At 37.7% G+C, this 23698-nt stretch overlaps 2 protein-coding genes, 1 long non-coding RNA gene and 1 pseudogene across 3 annotated transcripts; 1 reads left to right on the top strand and 3 right to left on the bottom strand.

Annotated features, from left to right (window-relative positions):
* Nucleotides 1-605: 605 nt before the first annotated feature.
* LOC126621157 (pentatricopeptide repeat-containing protein At5g09450, mitochondrial-like) lies at nucleotides 606-3181 on the bottom strand (annotated as a pseudogene).
* A 4887-nt stretch (nucleotides 3182-8068) lies between these two features.
* On the top strand, nucleotides 8069-9646 carry LOC126624812 (2-oxoglutarate-dependent dioxygenase 19-like). The gene is made up of 2 exons (XM_050293924.1): nucleotides 8069-8451; nucleotides 8621-9646. Exons 1-2 carry the CDS (start codon nucleotides 8182-8184, stop codon nucleotides 9437-9439), a joined length of 1089 nt encoding a protein of 362 aa, XP_050149881.1. The 5' UTR covers nucleotides 8069-8181; the 3' UTR covers nucleotides 9440-9646.
* A 260-nt stretch (nucleotides 9647-9906) lies between these two features.
* Nucleotides 9907-13622, bottom strand: LOC126624813 (uncharacterized). Its single transcript, XR_007624229.1, has 3 exons — nucleotides 12016-13622; nucleotides 10552-10629; nucleotides 9907-10265 (listed from the first exon to the last, which is right to left on the bottom strand). It is a non-coding gene; the product is annotated as an uncharacterized LOC126624813 (long non-coding RNA).
* A 5286-nt stretch (nucleotides 13623-18908) lies between these two features.
* On the bottom strand, nucleotides 18909-20644 carry LOC126623530 (2-oxoglutarate-dependent dioxygenase 19-like). The gene is made up of 2 exons (XM_050292438.1): nucleotides 20279-20644; nucleotides 18909-20047 (listed from the first exon to the last, which is right to left on the bottom strand). The coding sequence occupies exons 1-2, from the start codon at nucleotides 20525-20527 to the stop codon at nucleotides 19229-19231; spliced, it is 1068 nt and encodes a 355-aa protein (XP_050148395.1). The 5' UTR covers nucleotides 20528-20644; the 3' UTR covers nucleotides 18909-19228.
* Between the last annotated feature and the right edge of the window lie 3054 nt (nucleotides 20645-23698).

The following is a 23698-nucleotide window of genomic DNA, read 5'->3' as shown; positions in this document are numbered from 1 at the left end:
TTTAAATAATAAAAAACCCTCTCTCTCTCTCTCTCTCTCTCTAAAAAATTGCAAAACCCTCGGGCCACAGGCCCGTCGACTCCCCACCCCCCCCTTCGCTCGGGCTCCCACCCTCACTCGGGCCCTTCCCCGCTGGAGCTGCTCCCACCGGCCCTCAGGCCCTTTCTCCTCCCCTGTCGCCCGAGCAACCAGCATCCGCTGGAGTTGCTCTAAATACTCTTTGTATTTTGGTTAAAAGTTAAAGATAACATGTGGCATCTATGTGGGCAATAAGAGAATGGGTATGCATTCCTTCTTATAGAAGTCCACAAAATTCTTCCCGAAGGTCATTTACTGGTACAAATTTCGCGCATCAACCAAAAAAGGGACGGGATTTTGCTTCAAATTGGTGCAAATCCTCACTACTTTTACATCTCAACTCTTCCCCAACTCATGGATGTTGATATTTCAAAAATGGTAGAGGGACCGTGTCGAATTCTTGCAAATTAAAGTAAAAAAATCGGTGGGGAGGCTATAAGACCGATGGACGAGAAGTGAGAAATTCGTTAGGGGGAAGTAGAGTAGTGTGAGGCAACTTAACACCTCTGACATAATAGACATAAATCTCACCAAAGTTGAATGAGTATTGAGTTCCCGGGTGTAGACTGACATACAAAAGATGTTGTCGAAGTAAACAACAGCTGCCAAACGAATATGGTTACAAACGACGCGATCACACGTGCTTCAAATTTTCTCAGTTTTACAACATACACAGCATGCAGTCTCTTTTTACTTCGACTCCATGTTGTCACTTTTGTAACGACATCTTGCTCATGTTGTTAAAAACTATTTCCTACTACATGTTTCGACAACACCCATCTCGCGATGTTAAAGGGTGCTTTTCTTGTAGTGACGGGTCATGCATAAGTAAACAAAGTGACACCTGAAACGCATAAGTCAGATACTAACTCAAAGAAGTAAAGAGTAGTTTACAAAGCTGAAATAAGAGAAGTTGTTATAAGAAGTAACGAGTACAAAATCTTAAGCAAGACAAGTACTTACGAGTACATTCATCATTTTTTATCCTTGAGTTACCTACGAATGATATGTTGATGCGTACCAAACACTATTTTCATAAGTTCCGAAAGTATTAGATGCAAAGTCTTCTACTTCCTATGCCATCATATATGAAGAAAGAATGCAAATATAATTTCTACTTGTCATCTTTTGTCCAGTCATTATCAAGGATTTCCATATCTGATCAATCTTTTCCTTATTTCCTAAACCAGCATGCTGAATAATGAGAAAGTCGTACGTAATCCATTCTCTTTGTGTGATTCCCTTCTCAGCTTCAACTACTAGAGTGTCGGATTCTGCATTCACAAGATGCCCAACGCTAACATATATATATGTCAGGTTAATATATCTCTCCCAGCCTTCACCAAAACCAGGATCATGTCTCATTTCAATTAAAATCTGTCGAAGCTGATCAATCTTTAGAGTTGCAGCATATGAACTAATCCAAAGATTGTAAGTGAAGATATCCGGTTCAACCTTGTGCCGTTTCAGATCTTCCACAACTAAAGAGACCTTCTCAACTTGCCCCACTGACATGTACATAGTCATCATCCCATTGTATGTAAGGGCACTCAGGGACAGGTTAGATCCTTTTATTCTCTCATAGAGGTTCTCAGCCTTTTCCGTCAATTTTGCCCCAACTAAGAGTGGAGTAGAGCAGTACATGTCTCATTTGTTTTTACAGTAAGAGGTAGACCTTCAAAGTAGCACTCTGCTGCATCGATGCCAAAAACTTTGGTCATCAAGACAATGCGGACTGCATAGTCAGAATCTGATAACTCAAATTCATTATGGCTGACCATCCACTCGGATATCTGCAAGCTTGTACAAATCACAAAACAGAATCCAATGAACACTCAGAAATTATGATAGAAACAGAGAACTGAAAGTGGCATATGAAGATTACATTGGAAAAACTTGTAGGAATTTAAACGGGAGAGTTACTATCTGTTTTTCAATGCTCATGCTTACCATGTGACTTAACATAATACTTGGATTAAGAAATTTACACCAAATCATTTAAACCCTTTCTATTGTAAATGTAATATTTATTGGGAATTGACTGAAATGATGAAAATACAAATCCTAATTCCTTAAATGATCATATTTTGGGATTTTATCAATAGAGTGTCAACATTTCATCAACAACATCATTAATGTTTGATCGATATGTGGTCCTTGTTTGACTCATTTCTGCAATTGGAATTTGCAAATCCTCATTTCCGCCAAATTTTCGTATTTTATTCAATCTATTACAGCGCAATCTTATTCATTTAACCATTCCTTGGTCCTGTTCTATTCTATTCTAGAAAGCATATATTCTGCTGCAGATGAACAAGGTGGCAATGAAAAAAGTTAATTAGCCCTTAGATTATGCAACTACTCCAAAGAGATAACAACACTAGGGAGCCCCAATCCAAGCTTTCAACTTTCCATCGTTTTCTTGCCAACCAAACACAATAAAGTTCTCATCAAAAGGTCTACGTTAATCAGAAATCAAACCCCAATTGCTGAACTGAATCAAATATTGACAACATATCGATTAAACAGCAATCACGACATGCTAACAAGAAGAGAATCCAACCTCGAGGGCGTGCTTGTAACGGTGAGACTTGCTGAGGTCTTTAGAGATCTGGCGGAGGACCGAGATGGAAATTTGGTTGCCTTCGGAGACCCATCTCTGAAGGACGTTGGTGGCGCTTCGCTTGCGCTGCCTGAGCCTCAACACTCTGCTCTTGAGGTCGTCACTTCCCTCACAATCTTGGTCAAACTCAGTATTCACAGCACCTGCTCCTCCTGACGACAGAAACCTTCCAACACCAACACCAACGCTAACATTGCTGACGCCGCTGCTCCGTCTGAGAGAGAGCAATAGTGACCGAGACGCCATTGACACTCAACTTTCTAGTTTGTGCTCATGAAGCTCTCAAACTTGGGCACACAACTGACTGACAGTTTGACAAACTTTCGCTTTTCGGCCTCCTCGGTCAGCTCAGCTCGGCTCTGCCGAATATTTGGGCCTTCCGGGGCTGGGCCTCACATTAAACTGGTACTACCTTCACTTATGTATGAGGTCCATTTGAGTGAATTTCTGTTTTGTCACACGAGCTGTCATTAATGCATGTTGACATCTAAAGAGTATTTATTATTAATAACCAAAACTTAACATCCAATTTCATGAATATCACTTTTTATAAAAACTTTCAAATATAGCAGAAAACTCACATGAATAGATCTAAATACCCTCAAAATCCAAAACCATCTTCGTAGAAGTGCTTCACTGCTTCCCGATAATTCTTAGGACCTCAATATTGTAACCTTCAACTGTGGAACTTCATAAACCCTAATGCCGTCAGTGACAGTCCCCTCAACCACATCAATCTTGTTGTCCTTTCCTTGCATATACTTAATCAACCTCGAGAGAGAAAGTGGTGCCTTGTTGACTTTGCTCATGAACAAACATTTAAGAATGATTGCATTCAACTTACTTCTAGTCCTCCGGACAAAAAAAGGTACAGCTGGGCGAGAAGCTTGAGATAGATATCATTGGACCTGGGCACAATGTGCTTCATCTTCCTACTCTTACCTCCTGCCACAAGATCGATCCTCATTATTGATGCTAGTGTTGAAGCTCGGTTGCTCGAGACGCCGCTTCGAAAGCGTTGGGCCTTTTTTCTGGCCAATTCATTGAACAAATATGGATCCTGTACTGCCATATGGTTGAGCCAATGATGAAGACAGTTGGAGAAAAAAAGTGATTGCTCCCACAGTCCTGTACCTAGGGGTGGATTTTTTTGCCAAATTGCCGTGCCAACCGAATTACCAACCGTGCCATACCGATTTTGTGCCAAATTTTTTGTGCCAATCGGTAATGGTACGGTATTGTACCGTACCGAAATTTCTTGGTACGGTATTGGTAATGGATATCATTACCATGGTATTACCTTACCGTACCGAACATATAATATAATATATAATTTATAAATTATATAATATATAATTATATAACACATATTTATAATATTCTAATAATTTGATATGATGAAAGAGGCTAAGTTATTTGAACCTCGGTTCAAGATTCCCAATAGGAAGAAGATTGCGGCCAATGTGTGGGATTTATATGTGTTGGAGAAGTCTAAGTTATTTGAAGCAATGCATAATCAAAAGGTAAGTATCACAACCGATACTTGGACCTCGGTACAAAACATTAACTACATGGTAGTTACCGCTCACTTCATGGATAGTGAATGAAAGTTGCACAAACGGATCATAAACTTCATAAAGATCACGGGTCATAAGGGAGAAGACATTGGGAAAGTTCTAGAAGTGTGTTTGAACCAATGGAGGATAGAGAAGATCTTTAGCATGGGGGAAACTTCTATTTGTTTTGGTTCGTAACTTCTATTTGGATTGTAAGCTTAATTTTCATCATGAATTTTGATGCATCATTTGAATTATTGTGTGTGTGAATTGTAAATGATGAATAATAGATGAATTTAGGCTACAATGTATGAGATAAAGGTACAATAAAAAAGTTTTGCCCTTGAATTGGGTTAAAAAAGCAAAAACAAATTTTGTCCCAAAACAAAGTGGCAATTACCATTGCCATACAATGCCAACCGAACATTTGGCAATACCGAACTTCGGTATACCGAAAGTTTGGTATGGTAATGGTAATAGATTTTACTAAACCGAAAGTTTGGTACGGTAATTGGTACGAGGGTTTTGGTACGGTAACCGTACCGAACCCACCCCTACCTGTACCCATGGCTTTTAATGGTACCTTCATTATTGGCAGCAATTTTTGTTGGTGGTGGGTACGACAATGAAGTTGGGAACAATGATGTGGTTGGGGGCTGTGCAGATCTTATTGCTTATGGTCCTTGGTTCTTGGCTAACCCAGAGTTCTTTAGTTCATGTTTATTTGGTTTTAATAAGGTTGTAGACATACATCTGTATATAGGCATTTTGATCCGACACAACCTTACATGCATGAAGAAAAATCTTACTTCCCCAAGACTTTTCACCTAAGACTTTTAAAAGTTGCCACCAAAGTCTAATTTGGTTTGCTTCCTCATATAATTACATATGTGGCATTCGCACTAAATTTCACAACATCTTATATATTTCTCTAAGGATAAAGTTAACAAAGATATCAAAAGTTAGTTTCAATGGATATTAACGTACCAAAGAGTCAACAACAACCAAAATTGTTAGTGTGCCACGGTGCCCTTCTCAAGTTTAGACATCTTGCTGTTCATGAAAACAGGGTTCTCCCCAGGCACATGGTCATAATCCGGCACCTTTCACCTTAGGGACGTACATGTTTTAAACTGGACCACAACTCAAAAAACTCAATGTTTAACAACTTTGTGAACAACCGCCTCTACAATCTCTCCCCTGAAAAGCTTGAAGGTGATGGCGCTAAAACAACTGGAAACAACACATCCCCTGTCCGTTTCCTCACTTTACACTCTCCTACGCTCTCCAGAGTTGTGAGTACAAGATAGTATCACAGATAGAGATGGGCAATGGTTATGGCGGGCAGGTAACTGCGGTTATTTACCCATAACCGTTTATACTCATACTCACATAACCGTTTACCCGTTGGGTAATTGCCTAAACAGTTATACCCATACCTATAACCGTTTATAAACGGTTAACCATACCCATGATCACGTACCCATTTAACCATAACCGTTTACCCGTTTATCCATTGAGCCATTTTTTATCCATTTACCCCTTCTTCTTTTTTACCGTTTACCGATTTATTAGTTGGTAAAGTTAATTTGAAGGTATTGTTAAGGGACCATAGTGTATATATATGCATATATTCTGTATCTATACATAAAGCACAAGAGTGTAGCAAGTGAGATTGATTGAAGTCTATCTTCTCCAGTCACGGCCATATAAGTGTCCTCATATGTCAAATAAGCTCCCTGAACTGAAATATGGCCATAGTCTCCAAAGTAGAAGTTGTAGATTGCCTCATACCTGTCTCCCTCTTTCTCGGGAAAGTTTTGGATCAAAACACACATGCCTCTGTCCCTCCCGTGTACACATGCAGTTCTTGAACTTTTGGGAAAAATTAAAAACACAAATGATTATAATTAAGTTTCCACAACTCGTCCAAAATACACTTATGTTCATAATCACTTTTAATAAAATTGCTTTTATTAAAATAAACGGTTTAGGGTTTTAATTTTTTAATTTTTTAATTTCGCATATATTAAAATAAATGGGTACCCATTTATAACCGCTTTTAATACTCATAACCGCCTATTTAAATTTCACGGGTAAACGGTTATACCCATAACAATTTAATTATTTAAACAGCTACCCATAACCATAACTGTGAAATTTAAGTAAGCGGATAACCGTGATTACCCATAACCGATGGATTTTTGCCCATCCCTAATCACAGATCTTTCGTTGCCTTTCTCGATGCAAGATCCTCCAGTAGGGGGACTACAAACTACTTATGGAGCATCGATTCTCACCACTATCTTAAAATCTATATTACAAGAATGTTACTACCAAACTCGAATTTCTTATTTTTTGACACTTTGGATTTTGATAACATACATGTTTCAATGTTTTTGTTCGCAACAATAAGGTCGTACCCAGTGCACAAGGCTCCCGCTTTACGCAGGGTCTGGGAGAGGTGAATGTCGGCTAGCCTTACCCCTATTTATAGAGAGGCTGCTCCCAAGTTTTTGTTCGCAACAATCATGGATTAAATTACCAAACGCATTCTTAAATCATAGAAATGAGAAATCCTATTTGTGATTTTTGTTTTCCTTCATTATTCCTCAAAATTCATTTTTGTTAAACGTTACCAAACGAACCCTTATTTTCTATTAGTTTGGAATTAGTTTTTTAGTACATAGTCAACATTATTTTGATGTTCTGCAAAACATAAACTAATATTGTTTTCTGCATTTTTGACTTAATTTTTATAAATTAAATATTGTTTTTTGAATTTCTCATGGTCTGAGTGTAAGAATATCACAGTATAGTATTAGGATCACAAAAGAAAACAATATGCAGACTATACTCGCATGTGCACGTAGAATGGCATTAAGGACAAGCATGCATATGATCCTGAAGTACTTACCTGTCGCCATGAGTGCTTCTGGTGCAAGATTGAAGTAGTCTTCTACTTCCAATACCTCTTTTATGAACTCTACTAGCTAGCGAAATAGGTTTGTTGTTTTGTGACATTCAGTTGGTATGGAAGTAGGGATTGCTTCTTGGTTATGTAGCTAGGGTTTCAACCAATTCCACCCTATTAGCGGAAAGGATATCCACCCTAATCTTTTCTAATCAATTAGAGTCCCATCATGATTCTTATACCTTGTATTCTCTTAATAAAAGGCACATGATTGATTGCATGTAATTAGGACTCCAATATTTTTATTTCCTTAAGGCTCTGAGAATCATAAAAATTTCAGTAACTTGATTACCAAGTCAACTATCTCAAATATTCTCGGCATAATTCATTGTCGTTCACAAATGGTTTTACCTTGAGTTCGTTTAAGTAAACAAGCCGCCAAATGCATTAATTTCTGTATCTGTAAAATGAAAATTTGTTTTACGAATCGTTTTACTGTTATTTGACAGTCTGGAAGACTGATTCAGAGAGATAACCTGTCTTTAGATTTTGATGTTCAAGAAGGAGTTGGAGAATGCATAGGTCAAGAAAAGAAAAGGCCAGACTCCAGTCGTGGGTTTACTGGAAGACTTGCTGAAGAGCTTAGTGAAAGGGAGACCGAGCAAGTGGTTGACTGTCTGGAAGATTTGGTCAAGCTTGGGGACCTTATCGAGTCTCTTGCCCTACAAATTAATAACTAGATTTATTATTTGGCAGCCTGGAAGCCTTGGTCAAGTTTGGAGACCTCATCGAGTCACTTGCCCTACGAATTTAAACTAAATTTAGATATAAACATTGGTTTCACGTGGGAAAAAAATAAAGATTTCTTGCCTATAAAAATAAACCATTCTGTATATTAGCCGTCCATCCCTACTCAAACACCACTGATTAATCCTCGAATTCTCAAGATAAACATACTCTCTCTCTCTCTCTCTCTCTCTCTCTCTCTCTCTCTCTCTCTCTCTCTCTCAATGGCACCTTCAATGACTTCAATGGAGGCATCCAATGGTAATGAATCCAAAGCAGCAAGCATCAAAACCCTAGCTGACTCAGCTGCTCTCACTTCTGTACCTTCCGAGTACACCTACACCAAAAATCCCAACGACATGGGAGATGCAAACGACCCAGAACATTCAATCCCCATCATTGATTTTGCTCTTCTCACCTCTGCCTACCCTGATCAACGGGCACAAATGATCCAGAAGCTAGGCAGAGCTTGCCAAGAATGGGGCTTCTTTCAGGTATTCACACTCACAGTTTGTCATTCTACGATACAAACTCAATATTTGACTTTTGTAATATACACTTACTAGTTATTAATATATGCTTGAACATGTGGCAAATTAATTGAAGAATGCTAGTAATAATGAAACATGAAATAATTATTTTCATGCGCATGATGTCTTTTAGGTGATCAACCACGGGGTACCAGAGAGCTTGATGGAAGCAATGGTCGACGCGTGCCAGAGATTTTTTGAGCTGCCGGAGGAGGAGAAGAAGGAGTTCCAAACAAGGAACCTGCTGGACCCAATCAAGTGCGGCACCAGCTTCAACGTCGCAATCGACAAAGTTCGCCTCTGGAGGGATTATCTGAAGGTCATCGCACACCCCGAGTTCAACTCCCTCTACAAACCGGCTGGATACGGTGAGGTTTCGTTGGAGTTCAGCAAAAGAACCCGAGCAGTGGCCACCGAAATATTGAGTGGAATATCAGAGAGCTTGGGATTGGAGGCTGATTACATTGCGAAGGCCATGAATTGGTATCGCGGCTTGCAAATTCTGGCAGCGAATTACTACCCGGCTTGCCCGCAGCCCGACCTGGCAATCGGTATTCCTCCTCATACAGATCACGGGCTGGTGACGCTCTTGATTCAGAATGATATGTGTGGCCTTGAAGTCAAGCACAATGATAAGTGGGTCTTGGTGAATTCCGCTCCGGGCTCTTTTATTGTTAACGTTGGTGATCAAATGCAGATTCTGACAAACGACAAGTACAAGAGCATATGGCATCGAGCAACTGTGAACAACACAGCAACGAGGATATCGATCGCCGTGCCACATGGACCGGCACTGGACACGCCCACTCTACCGATCCCGGAGTTGCTAGAAAAGGAAGGTGAAACAGCAAAGTACATTGGAATGACATATGAGAAATTCATGGAACTTCAGGCAAGCCCCGCTGCCTACATGGTGCCTTGCTTGGATCACCTGCGCGTCAAGGACAATTGAAGTAGTCAATCTCCTATAAGAGATTTGATCTACTTTCTATGAGAGATTCAGAGCAGCATGGTCGTCCCATTTTTCCCATGTTGGTCGTTGTCTTGATTTCATTCTACATTTGTTCTTTTATTCTTGGCCTGAAGACTCCGATTTTATTTGTAAATCATTATTGCATTCTTGTGAAATATTGACCAATAAAATAGATATCGATTTTAATGATTTGTTCTTAAAACTTGAATTGTTCTTAAAACTAACTTTTAAGAACATCTCTTAGAAACAGTTTTTTTTAGGCTTCAAAAACGTGTTTGGCATTGAACTTAAAAACTATTTTTGAATCTAAAAATTTGAAAACTTGTTTGATTTAACTCTTGAAAACAGTTTTTTTTTTTTTTTTTTTTTTAATTTATGTATTTGTTTTAAGATATACAAAACATATGAAATTAAACCTTAAACATACTATTTTGATATCCATGTGCTAGTACAACAAATATATGCTCGATAATCAAATTAAACTTTAAGTCTTAGACAATAAATATTACATTAAAACATTCTAGAAAACCAATAAACTTTGAAACTAATTGTTATTGACATAAATTCGTAATCAATAACAGAAACCGAACACAACCCAGAAAAGGCTCTGCCTCTGTTTCCCTTGACAAAGTAAAAGGTTTAGCACTAACCAAAGCAGTGAACACGCAAAAAAGATCAAAACTTCAGAATATGGCACACAAACTCCGGCCACAGCTGACTGTGAAGAAGGTGATGCAGGAATGTAGCTTTTGTTACTCACCACGCATCCACTTGTGTATTTTTGCATGCAATCTTATTCATTATTCTGCTGGAAAAATGCAAGTTACCTTCTGACAGCAATGGGTTAACTTCAAAACACGACTAAAATAATTTCAACATGGTTTCGAATAGATTCCATTCCGAAACAATGCTTGGAAGAGTTAACAGTAAAAGCATAACCATGAGGAGTAGATATAATACTGACCAAAACAAACCCCACTCATCAAACATTGCAACAGCATTTCAGTTTTAATTTCATACATTCAATCCAGAGCATTCAAAGAAAAGCACAATACGAAAGCAGCCAGATTCCAAGTTCGAGATTTCCATACCTCTAACCGAAGGTGGCATGGTGTCGCGTCTGCTACTCCAAAACTTGATCCTTGATAAAATGAACTTCCTTCTTCGATCTAACAATCGAAAAAATAGGTATATTAAGCATCCTGTCATCTGAATGAAACACCCCTATACACTATACCTACATACACACATACCAAAACACACCACGTTCAGATTTGCATCATATCCTGGTTTCTAACTTGATGGGGAATTTTCACAAACACCTAATGCTCTAATAGCTCCACATAACCAATTTTAATAGAAATATATAATGTATACTTAGCCTCTCTAAACATCACAACAAATTCAGTTCACAAATCAATCCTTAGCCTCTCTAAACATCACACCAATTTTAATAGATATGTGTGTGTGTGTGTGTGTGTGTGTAAGAAAGAAAGTTGCAGCTGCAAGATTCATTGAGTATCATTAAGTAAGCTATGTCACAACCTTTTCAATTGCCCTTCTCCTTTGCCCACCTTTATACTATGTTCCAAACAAATGATTTAAGACACAAGGGGCCAGCAAGAATTAGCCACGTCTGATTGCCGCTTGTTAATTTTTACTTTGCATCAATGCCAAATTGCCAATGATTAAATGAGGGTCTTTGTGTTAATAGCTGATTAAATATGGGCATACTGGACCCAGCAGAGCACAGATGAACCCCATTTCTGTTTGTTTGATGAAAAACCCAATATTTCTTGATTAACTTTTTTTGCAAATTAAAAACTAGGACATAATATCCTTAAAAAGCAGCAATGCAAACAAATGAAATTAGAAGTGTTCTTAAATTATAGTAAATTACAGAACCAATATATTAATGAAACCCATAGATTTACGAAACAATGGATTCGAACAACAGATCTACAGAAAATTAAAACATGAATAACTTAAAGAGAGAATCTGGGAACAGAGCTTCATGGTTAGCAAAATAGGAAAAAAGAAATGTTCTGGACCAAAAAATTTTAAAGGAGAACAATTAATGAAAAGGAAGAAGCTTTAGCTCTTCTTCTCCAGTAACTCTTCAAAAACCAGAGATTGCATTTGAAACCAGAGCTTGCAAAGTACAGACTTTGAACTAAAATACCACAAACCCACATTTTCATTCAGAACCACAAGTTCCCAAACATTTAAATTAAACCAAAAAAAAATATAACGTAATAACAAACTAAAAGCAACATAACCCATAAATTCACTGTCTAAAAGAAGCTCTTTAAACCCAGAAAAAGGATATTAACCCAGAAAAGTTAACAAATTTTCAATAAAAAAGCAACAAAACCCAGAAATTCATAAAGCTAAAACAAGCTCTTGAAACCCAGAAATATAAGAGCTTTCAGATTAACTTGCTAATATGCTAGTCTAAACATCAATCCTTAGCCCCTCTAAACAGCACAACAAATTCAGTTCACAAATCAATCCTCATGGGAACCAAACAAAACAGTAATAGAAAGACCCATTACCTTGATCGTTCTTGGCAGTGAAGAGAATGGCCCAGTTTCGTCCCTAATCAAGCACTCAGAGATTTGAGGCTTAAAGCTATTCACCCGACCCTTCACTTGGCCGGAATATCTTGGTCGTTCGTTGTTGGTGAGGCGCAAGGCCTGCTCGCGGTCTGCGCGGCGCAGGTACTCGGACCTCCATCACGGCGCAGGGATATGAATTCCTGAAAAAAAAAAAAAAAAAAAAAAAAAAAAACCCTAAAACCTGACTTTTGTTGTTTTCAAATTATAATGGGCTGTTCTTAAATTTTTTGAGTCCAGTTTTGTAAAATGGGCTTACCAAACAGGTTTTTTTTATCTTAAAACTTAAAAATTATTTTTGAGTTAAAAACTATGGATTCAAATCCAATACCAAACAGGCCCTAAAGTTTTTTTTCATTCTTTACGTCTTAGTACATGCATAGGAAATGTTAGAAAGAAAACTCATAATGAAAATGATTCCAATTCAATTTCCTTGTAAGTAAAAATGCCCCAAAAATAAAGTTACCCGGACGCATTATCAATGGGCCATGGATTTCATTTTCAATCAAAGAAGTCGCACATATCCGCTGCAAACGAAGTCACACATCGCCTGACTCAATAGTGCCAAACTCACTTCGACTGATTCTTATACAAACTCTCGTTGTAATTGGTTTGAAAAACGCCCAGACATTGTTTATGACCTTGTGTTTGAGAAGGGTCTTTCCCATGTATAATCAATCTCTTTACTTCTTGGCCTTTTGGCCTTTAATTATAAGGAAAACTAATGAAAATGACTTGAAAACTTTGAGTTTTAATGATAATGACAAAATAAAGGGTAAAGTGAATAGTATCAGGATTGACTTTTTAGTGTGAAAATGTGATTTTTCGTTAAAGTAAACAGTACCGGGTGCTTTTCGTTAAAGTTCCCTTATATTCGCCGCTAGATTTAAAAAATAAAAAATAAAACTCAAAAACTCCATGCTTAACAACTTGTGAACAACCCCCTCTGCAATCTCTCCCCAGAAAACTTGAAGGTGATGACGCTAAAACAACTGGAAACAACACGTCCCAGTGTGCTGCCTCACTTTACCCTCTCCTACGCTCTCCAGAGTTGTGAGAGCTAAATAGTATCACAAATCTTTCGTTGCCTTTCTCGATGCACGATCCTCCAGCAGGTGCGGTACAAACGACTTTTGGGGCATCAATTCTTTCATATCTAAGCTCTCAGCAGGGATTACAACATTTCAGGGCAACTACACTATAGCAAACATGGTTGCTTTTTCCTACCTGTCATAAACCAAAGATGAAACAGCAACCAATTCTACATTAGTTCTGATCCCTAAATCCTTCTAACATGCACTGTCCTTGCCCTACGTAAGTTAATCATTCATGTGAAGTCAATGTTCTATGCATGTAAAAAAACATGAGGTGAAAGATGTCCACAACGAATAACACCCCCTAGATGTTGGAAGCCAAATAGTCTCCAGCTAGAACAAGAAAAACAAGAAGCCAACAGCTAGTTCTGTTAACGGCTAGTTTCTCAAGCTAAGTCCAAGAGGCAAATGGAGGGCTGAGTTTAAAACTGGGCTGCATGGTTAAAATTGGAGTAGTACAATGTTATCCTCAATGGAGATAAGATTGATGACATGGGACCAAAACCCTACTACTTTGATGATATATATATAAATGAAAGTATGATGCGGCAATGTTAGCAGCCATCACTCTCTCTCAGTGGCGAAGCAACACAGGGGCAAGTCGCCCCTCCCTTCGCTGGAAATCAAGCCTAGGAGCGGTGGTTCCGCCCCTTTGGTCCGGCCGGAAGTGATGGTGCTCAGCGTGCTATTAGGGTTTTTGTTGCTGCTATGTAGCAGAGTGTTTTAATTTTTTTTTTTTGGAAAATGCTTAAGTTAGATGAAGCCATTTCGGTTAGTGATCAGAAAATTTTTAAAATATTTCTTAGGCAATGCTGCAGTTTCATTTAGTTGAATACAAAAAAATTAAAGTGGAGGCCACTGGTCCCTCCCCATCACCTCTTTGCATTCACACCATTCAATCCCACCCCCGTTTGAAAACCAATCAGAAAGCACAGAGGTGCGTTTTGCACCTCCCAAATTTTTAATTTCTAAATTTATATATTCCTAACTCTAATTGATTAAATAATACGAAATTTTGTTTAATTAATATAGAATCATAGAGTAATACACTAATATAGTTATTGATTATTAATTAGAGATATAAATCATATGAATGATTATTGATGAATGAAATTAGGGGTGGAAAAAAATACCAAAAATTTCAAACCAAACCGAAAAAATCCCGAAACCGAACCAAAAAAATCCCAAACCAAAAATCTCAAAAATTTCGGTACCCAATCTCAAACCGATCCAGAAATTTTGGTATAGGAATTGGTCTCACATTTTCATTCATTCGGTAATCCCGAACCAATCCAAAATAAAAAAATATATATATTATTTAATTTTAAATATATATTTGAAATTTTAACACCCGTCGGATTTGGTTGAGATTTAATCTCAACCGTTGAATCCAAATAAAACCCTCACTCAATCACTCTCTCTCGACCTCACCTCACCCTACTTTCTTATCCTCGCCGATTTCTCTCGATCTCTCTCCTCCTCCTTATTTGCCATCTTCGAATCCGGCCACATCACACAAGTAACTCACCCTGATCTCTCTCTCGACTTCTCATCCCTCACTAAAAAACACCTTGCAAGAATGGTAGCAGCTCAGGTGATAGCATCGTCGATCCTCACCAAGAGTTTGGCTTTGTTTGAAGGACTTAAACCTTCAAGCCTTAAGTTCACTCAGTCTCAAACTATCTCTATCTCTCTGTCTCTCCTTCTCGAATTCAAAGCTCAGCAACCACCTACCCTCTCACAATCCGACTCCGACGAACTCCCTCTACTCCAACCACCACCACACCTCACGGCTTCATCCCCCACCATCGATTATCTCTAGTCTCTGTGTGTGTGGGGTTTCGAATTAAGGTTAGGGTTTCAAAATGGGGGCTCGAGTCAGGAGGAGGACGCAGGTCCGTCTGACTATATCTTCACTTTGTCTCTCTCTCGACCACTGATTCACTGTCACTCTTTCTTATTTCAATTTGGGTTTTTAATGTAGGTTCAGATGATTTCAATTTCAATCCAGATGATTTGGATTTTGATGCAGGTTCAGTTTTGGGAAATCCCGAAATACTGAAAATATTTCGGGAATCCCGAAGTTTTGGTTTGGGATCGATCGTCAAATTCTTGTCCCGAAAATTTTTGATTTGGGATTTGGTATGCCATTTTTGGTTTGGTATCCCATATCGAACCAGCCCTGAATGAAATTGTTGTTTAGGGTAGAAACTGAATTCTTGATTATTGATTAATTAATGGATAAATTACATTTTATCCCCTCAGGTTTGAGGTCAATTTCAATTCCTTACAATATCTTTAAAACATTTCAATTTCATACATTTACTTATCATTTTATTTCATACATTTACTTATTATTTTATTTCAATTTCATACATCCGTTAAATGATGATGTGGCAAATATGGGATCAAATTTGTGTTGATGTGGCTGCCAAATTTGTGCCATGTGGTAAAACAATAATTTTTTTATGCATTTAAAATATTATAATATTTACCCTATTTAAAAATAAAATAAAAATAAAAGAACCATCTTCTTCCTCGTGACCTCCCCCTTCCTTACAACACAAACACCCCATCCCACCTCCCCTACAACCCCCACCCCACCCCACCCCCACCTTCCAGGAGACCGCCGCCACGCCCAAAAATCCCACCCGAGCCCAGAAACCATTCCCCTCGACCCACTCCCTCTCTTCGCCCCACCCTAACTTGTACTTTTTCGCTTCTTCTATCTCCTTCGTCTCTCTCTCCCCCCCCTCCATCAATGGCCTCCATCAATGGCGTCGACCAGTGTTTTAAGTTCCCGGCTTTCAAACTTCCACCGCCTCACCGACTCCCAATACCACCTCTCTTTCCGTAAGCTACCTCTCTCTCCCTCTCAATACGTTTTGGCTTAGTACTAGTAGCAATCCTTTCAATTTTGTATGCAAGTATGTCTCAAATTGCATAGAAACATTATAGATTTTTGGAAACAAGATAGAACGAAAATTGGGTTCCTTTTCATACCAATTTTATGCCCTTATTAGCAAACACTTTAGGAAGATTCGTAGCTTTGGCAATGTGGAAATTATGGTTGGCATGTTGGACCATATTCTGGGCATTGAAATTTGATGCCCCACCCCCATCTCCCCAGCAACCCCCCATCCCACCTTCTCCCTCTCCTCCACTCTCTTCTTTACCACCAAAACCACTTTTGCTTCCTAATTCCTTCCCCTTCCATCCGTCCCCCACCTTCACCCCCAAACCTGAAGCTTCCCCTTCTCCTTCTCTGCGATTCAAACCTTAATCTTCTCTCTCTGCGATTCAAGCTCGTAAAAACCCAAATTGAAGGGGTTGAAGGCGTCGGGGTCCTGAAAGGGTGAGGAGTGTGAGGGTGCACCACCGAAGAGGGAGGATAGATCATCAGCGAGATTGGCAGGGGAGTTAGAATGAGCGGAGGCTGAGGAGGAGAAGAGGAGGGGAAATCCACTGGAGCCAAAGGGAGGGGCATCAGAGGAGGGGAAGGAGAAGAAAGGATTAGGGGGAAGGGATGGGGGATTTGGGTTGAGAGGAAGGATTTCTGGGGTTTTTTTTTTAATAGGTAAATTATTATAATATTTTTAATGCATAAAAAAATATTTTTTTTGCCATGTGGCACAACTCTGGTAGCCACTTCAGCTCTTAACAGACCAATAGATGGAAAATGTAACGGATGTATTATATTGAAATAAAATAGTACTTGAGGTATGAAAATGAAATGTTTTGAAGATGTTGTACGAGGTTGCAATAGACCTCAAACATGAGGTGTTAAAATATAATTTACCCTTAATTAATTATTGATATTGATTGAATTCTTGTTTTTGGAATAATTTATATGATTATTGGTATTTATTAATTGAATTGTTGGTTTAATTACTTAATAGTCATATAGTATAGTTTACTCTAGGATTAAGAGTATTAAGACTTTTTTTCCCATTATACAATTACGTAATGAAATGATACAATAAGAAACAATGCTTAAATTCTCCTTCAAATATTCCGGCTAGTCCTCCTTTGAATATTCCACCTTCCCATTATTAGTATTGGTAAATTATGGACGACATTACTATATAAAAGAATTTGGTTGTTGCCATTTTTTACCCTTGCACTCTTTTAATTTTGCCCCTCCCCTTGAAAATTATTGGCTTCGCCACTGCTCTCTCTTACATTCTCATTCTATGTCAAAACCCTCACTAAAATTCCTTACCAAATACATACAAAACATTAACATGGCATCAGAGCCTAGGTTGGATTAAACCAACCGGGAGTTGTGAAAACCATTCTTTTAGGGGAGATTTCGAGTATTTGAAACCCTAGAAAGTGATTCAAGAATGAAGAGATGTCTAGATTAAGCAGCAGTGAGCTTAGAGCTCCCATTTTTAATGGTGAGAACTATGACTTTTGGAGGATTAAAATGGCCACCATAAGTCACAAGATCTCTGGAAAATGGTTCAAGAAGGGTATGAGGCTCCAAATTCAGATGATGAGTCAAATGATGATGAAGAGCTATGTGATTCGAAAGACAATTCTAAAAGATAATGTGATGAGAGATGCCAAGGAGCTGGGAATAATACAAGGAGCAGTTTTAGATGCCATTTTACCCAGAATATCAAATGAAGTGTCATCCAAAGCTGCTTGGGAAGTTCTTCAGACAAAATACAGAGGTGACAAGAAGGTAACCCAAGTAAAGCTTCAATCTCTTAGACGTGATTTTGAGTACACACGCATGAGAGAAGATGAATCCCTTAACGATTATTTTACTAGGTTGTTTGATGTTGTGAATCAAATGAAAACTTTGGGTGAAGAACTACATAAGGAGAGACTTGTACATAATTATTAATCAGTTTGACAAGATCCTATGATTCTATGGTGAATGTTATAGAGGAAACTAATGACACTGACACACTGGATGCACAAGAAGTTATGGCTTCCTTGAAAGCTTTTGAGCAAAAACTTAGAGAGGCATGCTGATGCAGCCACAAAGAGGGCTTTTCAGTCACTTGGTGTCAATCCTAGAGAGAGGAGTTCAACATCTTAATTTTTCTGAAATGAAAACAACAACAAAGCTAGACCTTCTTACACTAGACATGTGGCGCACAAAAAGGGGCTTCAAAATTGGAAGTAGATCTGATGTAGCATCACCACTAGCATTAAAAAAGTCATTAAAATATATTTTTTTACAACGTTGCCAACTGGTGGAATCCAACCAAAGCTCCTTTTTGGGTATTTTTCCATCGTTTTAAATTATATGCTATTAACTTTGGGTGTATTTTTGCTCACCACCATTTAGAGTGGTGTATGCTCACCACCATATTTATCACCGTTAGATGAGTTTGAATTTTAAGATTTGTGCTTATCCACTACACGAATCTCGAAATTCAAACTCATCTAACGGTAATTAATAAGATGGTAAGCATACACCATACTAAATGGTGGTGAGCAAAAATGCTCCCATTAACTTTCCGAAATTTTCCTAGAAACTGCGCTATAGGACTAGTGCTCAATTAGCAATAAACTTGTTGATCCCAAATTTTCAATGTTCAGAGATTGTGGTTTATATATTTCAAAGAAGTTTTATTTTTTATTTTTTAACAAATGATATTATCTATATTAAGGAATGAGAGAGTAACCTAGATCTCACACTGAGCTAGCCACAAACGATAGTTCAAAGAATTTATATACACACAAAATGAATAGCAAATAATTAGTAAAAGAGACATCAAATGGGAAAGTTTGACAGCGTTAAGCTATAAACATATATAAAATCTTACTAAACTCCAGTATATCGTTGGGGTACGTAAACGAGTCCGATGTGTGATCAGAAGCTCCCATTGATTCACATATTACCTAGCTAAGAATCTTTAGGCTATCAGACATCAGTTAATATGAATTTGTAACCAAACAAGGCAAATACCCGCATAGCTGGAAACATTGGACAACAACTCTGATAGAGAATCAAAGCTCTTACAGGAACATACAGTATTCTACGGAAAGAAAAGAGAGCTAGAAACGCCGGCTGGCCAGTCACCATGCATGTATCCACTTCAATTGTCCTTGACGCGTAGGTGATCCAAGCAAGGCATCATGTAGGCAGCGGGGCTTGCCTGAAGTTCCATGAATTTCTCATATGTCATTCCAATGTACTTTGCTTTTTCGCCTTCCTTTTCTAGCAACTCCGGGATCGGTAGAGCAGGTGTGTCCAGTGCCGGTCCATGTGGTACTGCGATCGATATCCTCGTAGCTGTGTTGTTCACAGTTGCTCGATGCCATACGCTCTTGTACTTGTCGTTTGTCAGAATCTGCATTTGATCGCCAACGTTAACGACAAAGGCGCCGGGAGCAGCTTTCACCAAGACCCACTGATCATTGTGCTTGACTTCAAGGCCACACATATCATTCTGAATCAAGAGTGTCACCAGTCCGTGATCGGTATGAGGAGGAATACCGATAGCCAGGTCGGGCTGTGGGCAAGCCGGGTAGTAGTTCGCGGCCAGAATTTGCAAGCCGCGATCCCAGTTCATGGCCTTTGCAATGTAATCGGCCTCCAATCCCAAGCTCTCCGATATTCCATTCAATATTTCGGTTGCCACTGCATGGGTTCTTTTACTGAACTCCAATGACACCTCGCTGTATCCAGCAGGTTTGTAGAGTGAGTTGAACTCAGGGTGTGCTATGACCTTGAGATAATCCCTCCAGAGACGAACTTTGTCAATTGCGACGTTGAAACTGGTGCCGCACTTAATTGGGTCCAGCAGGTTCCTTGTTTGGAACTCCTTCTTCTCCTCCTCCGGCAGCTCAAAAAATCTTCGGCACGCGTCGATCATTTCTTTCATCAGGCTCTCGGGTACACCGTGGTTGATCACCTAAAAGACATCAAGCGCATGGAAATATTAATTCATGTTTCATTACTAATAACCATTTCATTTTATAACTATTTCACTTTTAAGTTTTGTATATATATATTTTTAAGTTAAAAAGGTAAAAACCTACTAGTAACTATTTCAGTTTTTTATTTTAACCAGAGTGTTTTACAAAAATCAAATGTTGAGTAATATAGATGTACCGCAAAATGCAACCTGTGAGTGTGAATATACCTGAAAGAAGCCCCATTCTTCGCAAGCTTTGCCTATTTTTTGGATCATTTGTGCCCGTTCATCAGGGGAGGCAGATGTGAGAAGAGCGAAATCAATGATGGGGATTGAGTGTTCTGGGTCGTTTTCATCTCCCTTGTCGTTGGGATCCATGGTGTAGGCGTACTCGGAAGGTACATAAGTTAGAGCATCTGAGTCGGCTAGGGTTTTGATGCTTGCTACCTTGGGTTCAGATACATCCACTGAAGCCATTGGTGAAGGGAAAGAGGAAGAAGCTGAGAATACTAGTCTTAATTTGTATATCCAGAAGAAGGGAAGTGAGGGAAAGGAAGGTTTACTGACTTTTAGTGGTGTGCAGAAATATGGAAAAAGGAAAATGGTATTTATAGAGCAAGATGGCACGTTAACATATGACTCTACACGAATAGATTTTTTAGTGAGATCAGTATACAGAGTAGTACATCACGTATCATTATATAAATTATGAGATGCGTGTGCTAAAAAGTTAATAACTTAAAAAATAAAATTTTCTTTCACTCTTATTAAAATATGTAGTATACCACTTGTGTTCCCTTCACAACTAAAAATTTCTCTCCCCTCCCACACGTGGCAAATATTTACAACGCAAGCACTCATGACCCGACAAGGTGGAGGGTTTTCAATAAGCTGGCCAATGCTGACCACCTAAGTTTCAAATTTGTTGTCTTGTCAAACAACAATAAAATATATAAATACATAACATATATAATTATAGTTAGGGAGCATTTCCAAAAGCTCAATTCACACTTCTTCTATATTTTTTAACTTGGACTTGGATTGTCTGCCCTCTAATTGTGGTGCCTTCCTCGTGCCCTCCTGTTTTTGTGATCACGGTTAAGCCACGTCAATATTTTATATTACTATTTCTTTTTGTTTTATTATTTTTATAAAAAAATAATATAAAATATTAACGTGGCTTAACCGTGACCACACAAAACATGAGGGCACGGGAAGGGCATCGAAATGGGAGGGCAGACAATCCAAGTCCTTTTAACTTATCTATTTTAATTCTTTTAATGTGATTTCCAATTTTGCCCTTTTATTGTTTTTAATGTGCACAAAATTTTGAAAACCTCATTAAGTATAATTTTGATGACTTAAATAAGTTGGTGGGAATGCTTAGATATTTTGAGCATGTTTTTCTTTTCTTAAAAGCCTCACGAATCTTTCATTTGAAATTGATTTTGCTTACGAAAAAAAATTGGAGGGATTTCTGGTAGATTTATTTATTTTTTCCAGATTTGCTCCAGTAATGAAAAAAATTGATACAAAATAAACTAGAAACAATGATCTCATATTTGAATTTCTACACAAAAGATAGAACAATTTCCAAAATCTAAACACTATTACTAGAATCCCAAAAAGATCCATGAAAAAAATCAAAGGGAAACAAAATATGATAAAATATAATTTGAATTTCAAATCGCATAACAAATAACAGTCAATGTAAGTAAAATCCAAAGCAGTAGTTAGCAACCCCATGGAAAAAAACTCCAAAACTTAATTTCCCGCGAAAACAATGAAAAACGAAAAACGAGTGGGAAGGTGTAAGTAGGCTCATTGTTTATGGTAGATTTGATACAGAAACGAAAAAAATTATACAAAATAAAATTGTTGCTAAGCAAAGGCAACAAATAATCTTTCTAAAATACAACATAATAGTTTGTGGTGTCATGGTTCATATCTTGAACATCATAACGAGAAATAATCTCATGTTTTTTCCTTTCTGAAATTTTAACCATGGCAAAATTAAACAATTCACAAGAACTAAACATAACATCCAAACAATCTTAAAAAAGAGAGTTCCATTGAATCGTTCTCGATCATGTCCAAATTCTCTGTATGGATTTTAACAGCTTAGCTATGTGTGTGTGTGTGTGTGTGTGTGTGTGTGTGTGTGTGTTCAAAATGGTTGTGTTAGCCATATAAGCCTGAAGCATGTTTCCATTTTCATCATAATCTCTAATTCTTATGTAGGCCTTAGAGTCTTTTGCACATAAGGTAAGAATGGTTGTGTTAGCCACATAAGCTTGAAGCATGTTTCCATTTTCATCATAATCATACTCTAATTCTTATGCAGGCCTTAGAGTCTTTTGCACATAAGGTGTACTGGAAAATCTCAAAGTAAACGATTGTAAAGCCGACTTGCTTCTAGAGCACAGAAGGTCTTTACAACTCCCTATAAATATTTATGTCATCATACTTAATGAGGTTTTCAAGATTGCAAACTTTAAAAGTAATATAAGGGTAAAATTAATAAATCACATTAAAAGAATTAAAATAGATAAATTAAAAATATAGAAGGAGTGTGGATTGAGATTATGGAAGTGCCAATAATAGCTTCCTTATAGTTAATCTACATGTATATGCAATACAGTAATTCTATGATTCCAGGTTTTGTTTAAGTTTTTATTTAAGAATCTCTGACAAAACACGACTAAAGGATCTCTGAGATCCTCAAAAAGAGAATCCGAAGAGGATCCTCATTCTCATTTCTAGTATTACCTTTTCTTTAATTAATATTATGGTCTACAATATAAGTTGGATTCACTTCTATTGAAGAAATGGCCTAGATGTAGCGTACAAAACATATTTGTAGAACGTAGAGAAACCAAAAATTTTCAACAAGGGACTGTCTATGAACATGTTATATAATACATTCACTATCAAATAGTGAGATATTCAACTAAAACACAACTGTCATCTGGTTTAGATTTGGATAAATTTTTGTAGACATAACATTTAAGAGAAGACATGAAAGATAAACGATTTGGATTATTAAAATACATTAAAAAATAGACGCCACAAAAACATAAGGCAAAAATGTGTAAAAAAAAATGATGTCACGATCTGTCCCTATTAAGTAAATACATATAAACTAGTGAAATGTGGAAAATATGCTTTATTTTGTTTTGTATTCTTAAGATGGAGGTAAGATAAGGAAAACCAGAACCGTGTTCAGTTGGAAACTTTGACAATGGCGGAACATGACGCAAACCAATGAAGCCAGAACATCATCGTCATGTGCCTCTACCCTTTAACCAATTAATAATACATGCCTCGTGTTCCTTGAGGTCAATAATTGGTCAAACAAGGCTGCCACCAGAGCCAATTAAAAAATATGACAGTACTTAATATGGCACAAAAAATCAACAATCGCGTACCTTTATCTGCACGTATCACCGATTCCAAATCTAAATCATTATTGCGTCATTTAATAGTATAATTTAATAGTATTCTTTTCATTTATAAGTAAAAAATTTTAAGTTTGATTTTTACTAAAAGTAAAAATTGAACCATATTATTATGACATGCTCATTGTAAGGTTTAGTCTACTTCCTCACGCTCTTAATGTTGTTACTGTCGTTGTTCAAAAGACAAAAA

This window comes from Malus sylvestris, chromosome 5 (genome assembly GCF_916048215.2).
Source record: "Malus sylvestris chromosome 5, drMalSylv7.2, whole genome shotgun sequence".
In the NCBI taxonomy this organism is placed as follows: Eukaryota; Viridiplantae; Streptophyta; class Magnoliopsida; order Rosales; family Rosaceae; genus Malus; species Malus sylvestris.
The sequence above is the reverse complement of the archived record's forward strand: the minus strand, read 5'-3'. Positions and strand labels throughout refer to the sequence as shown.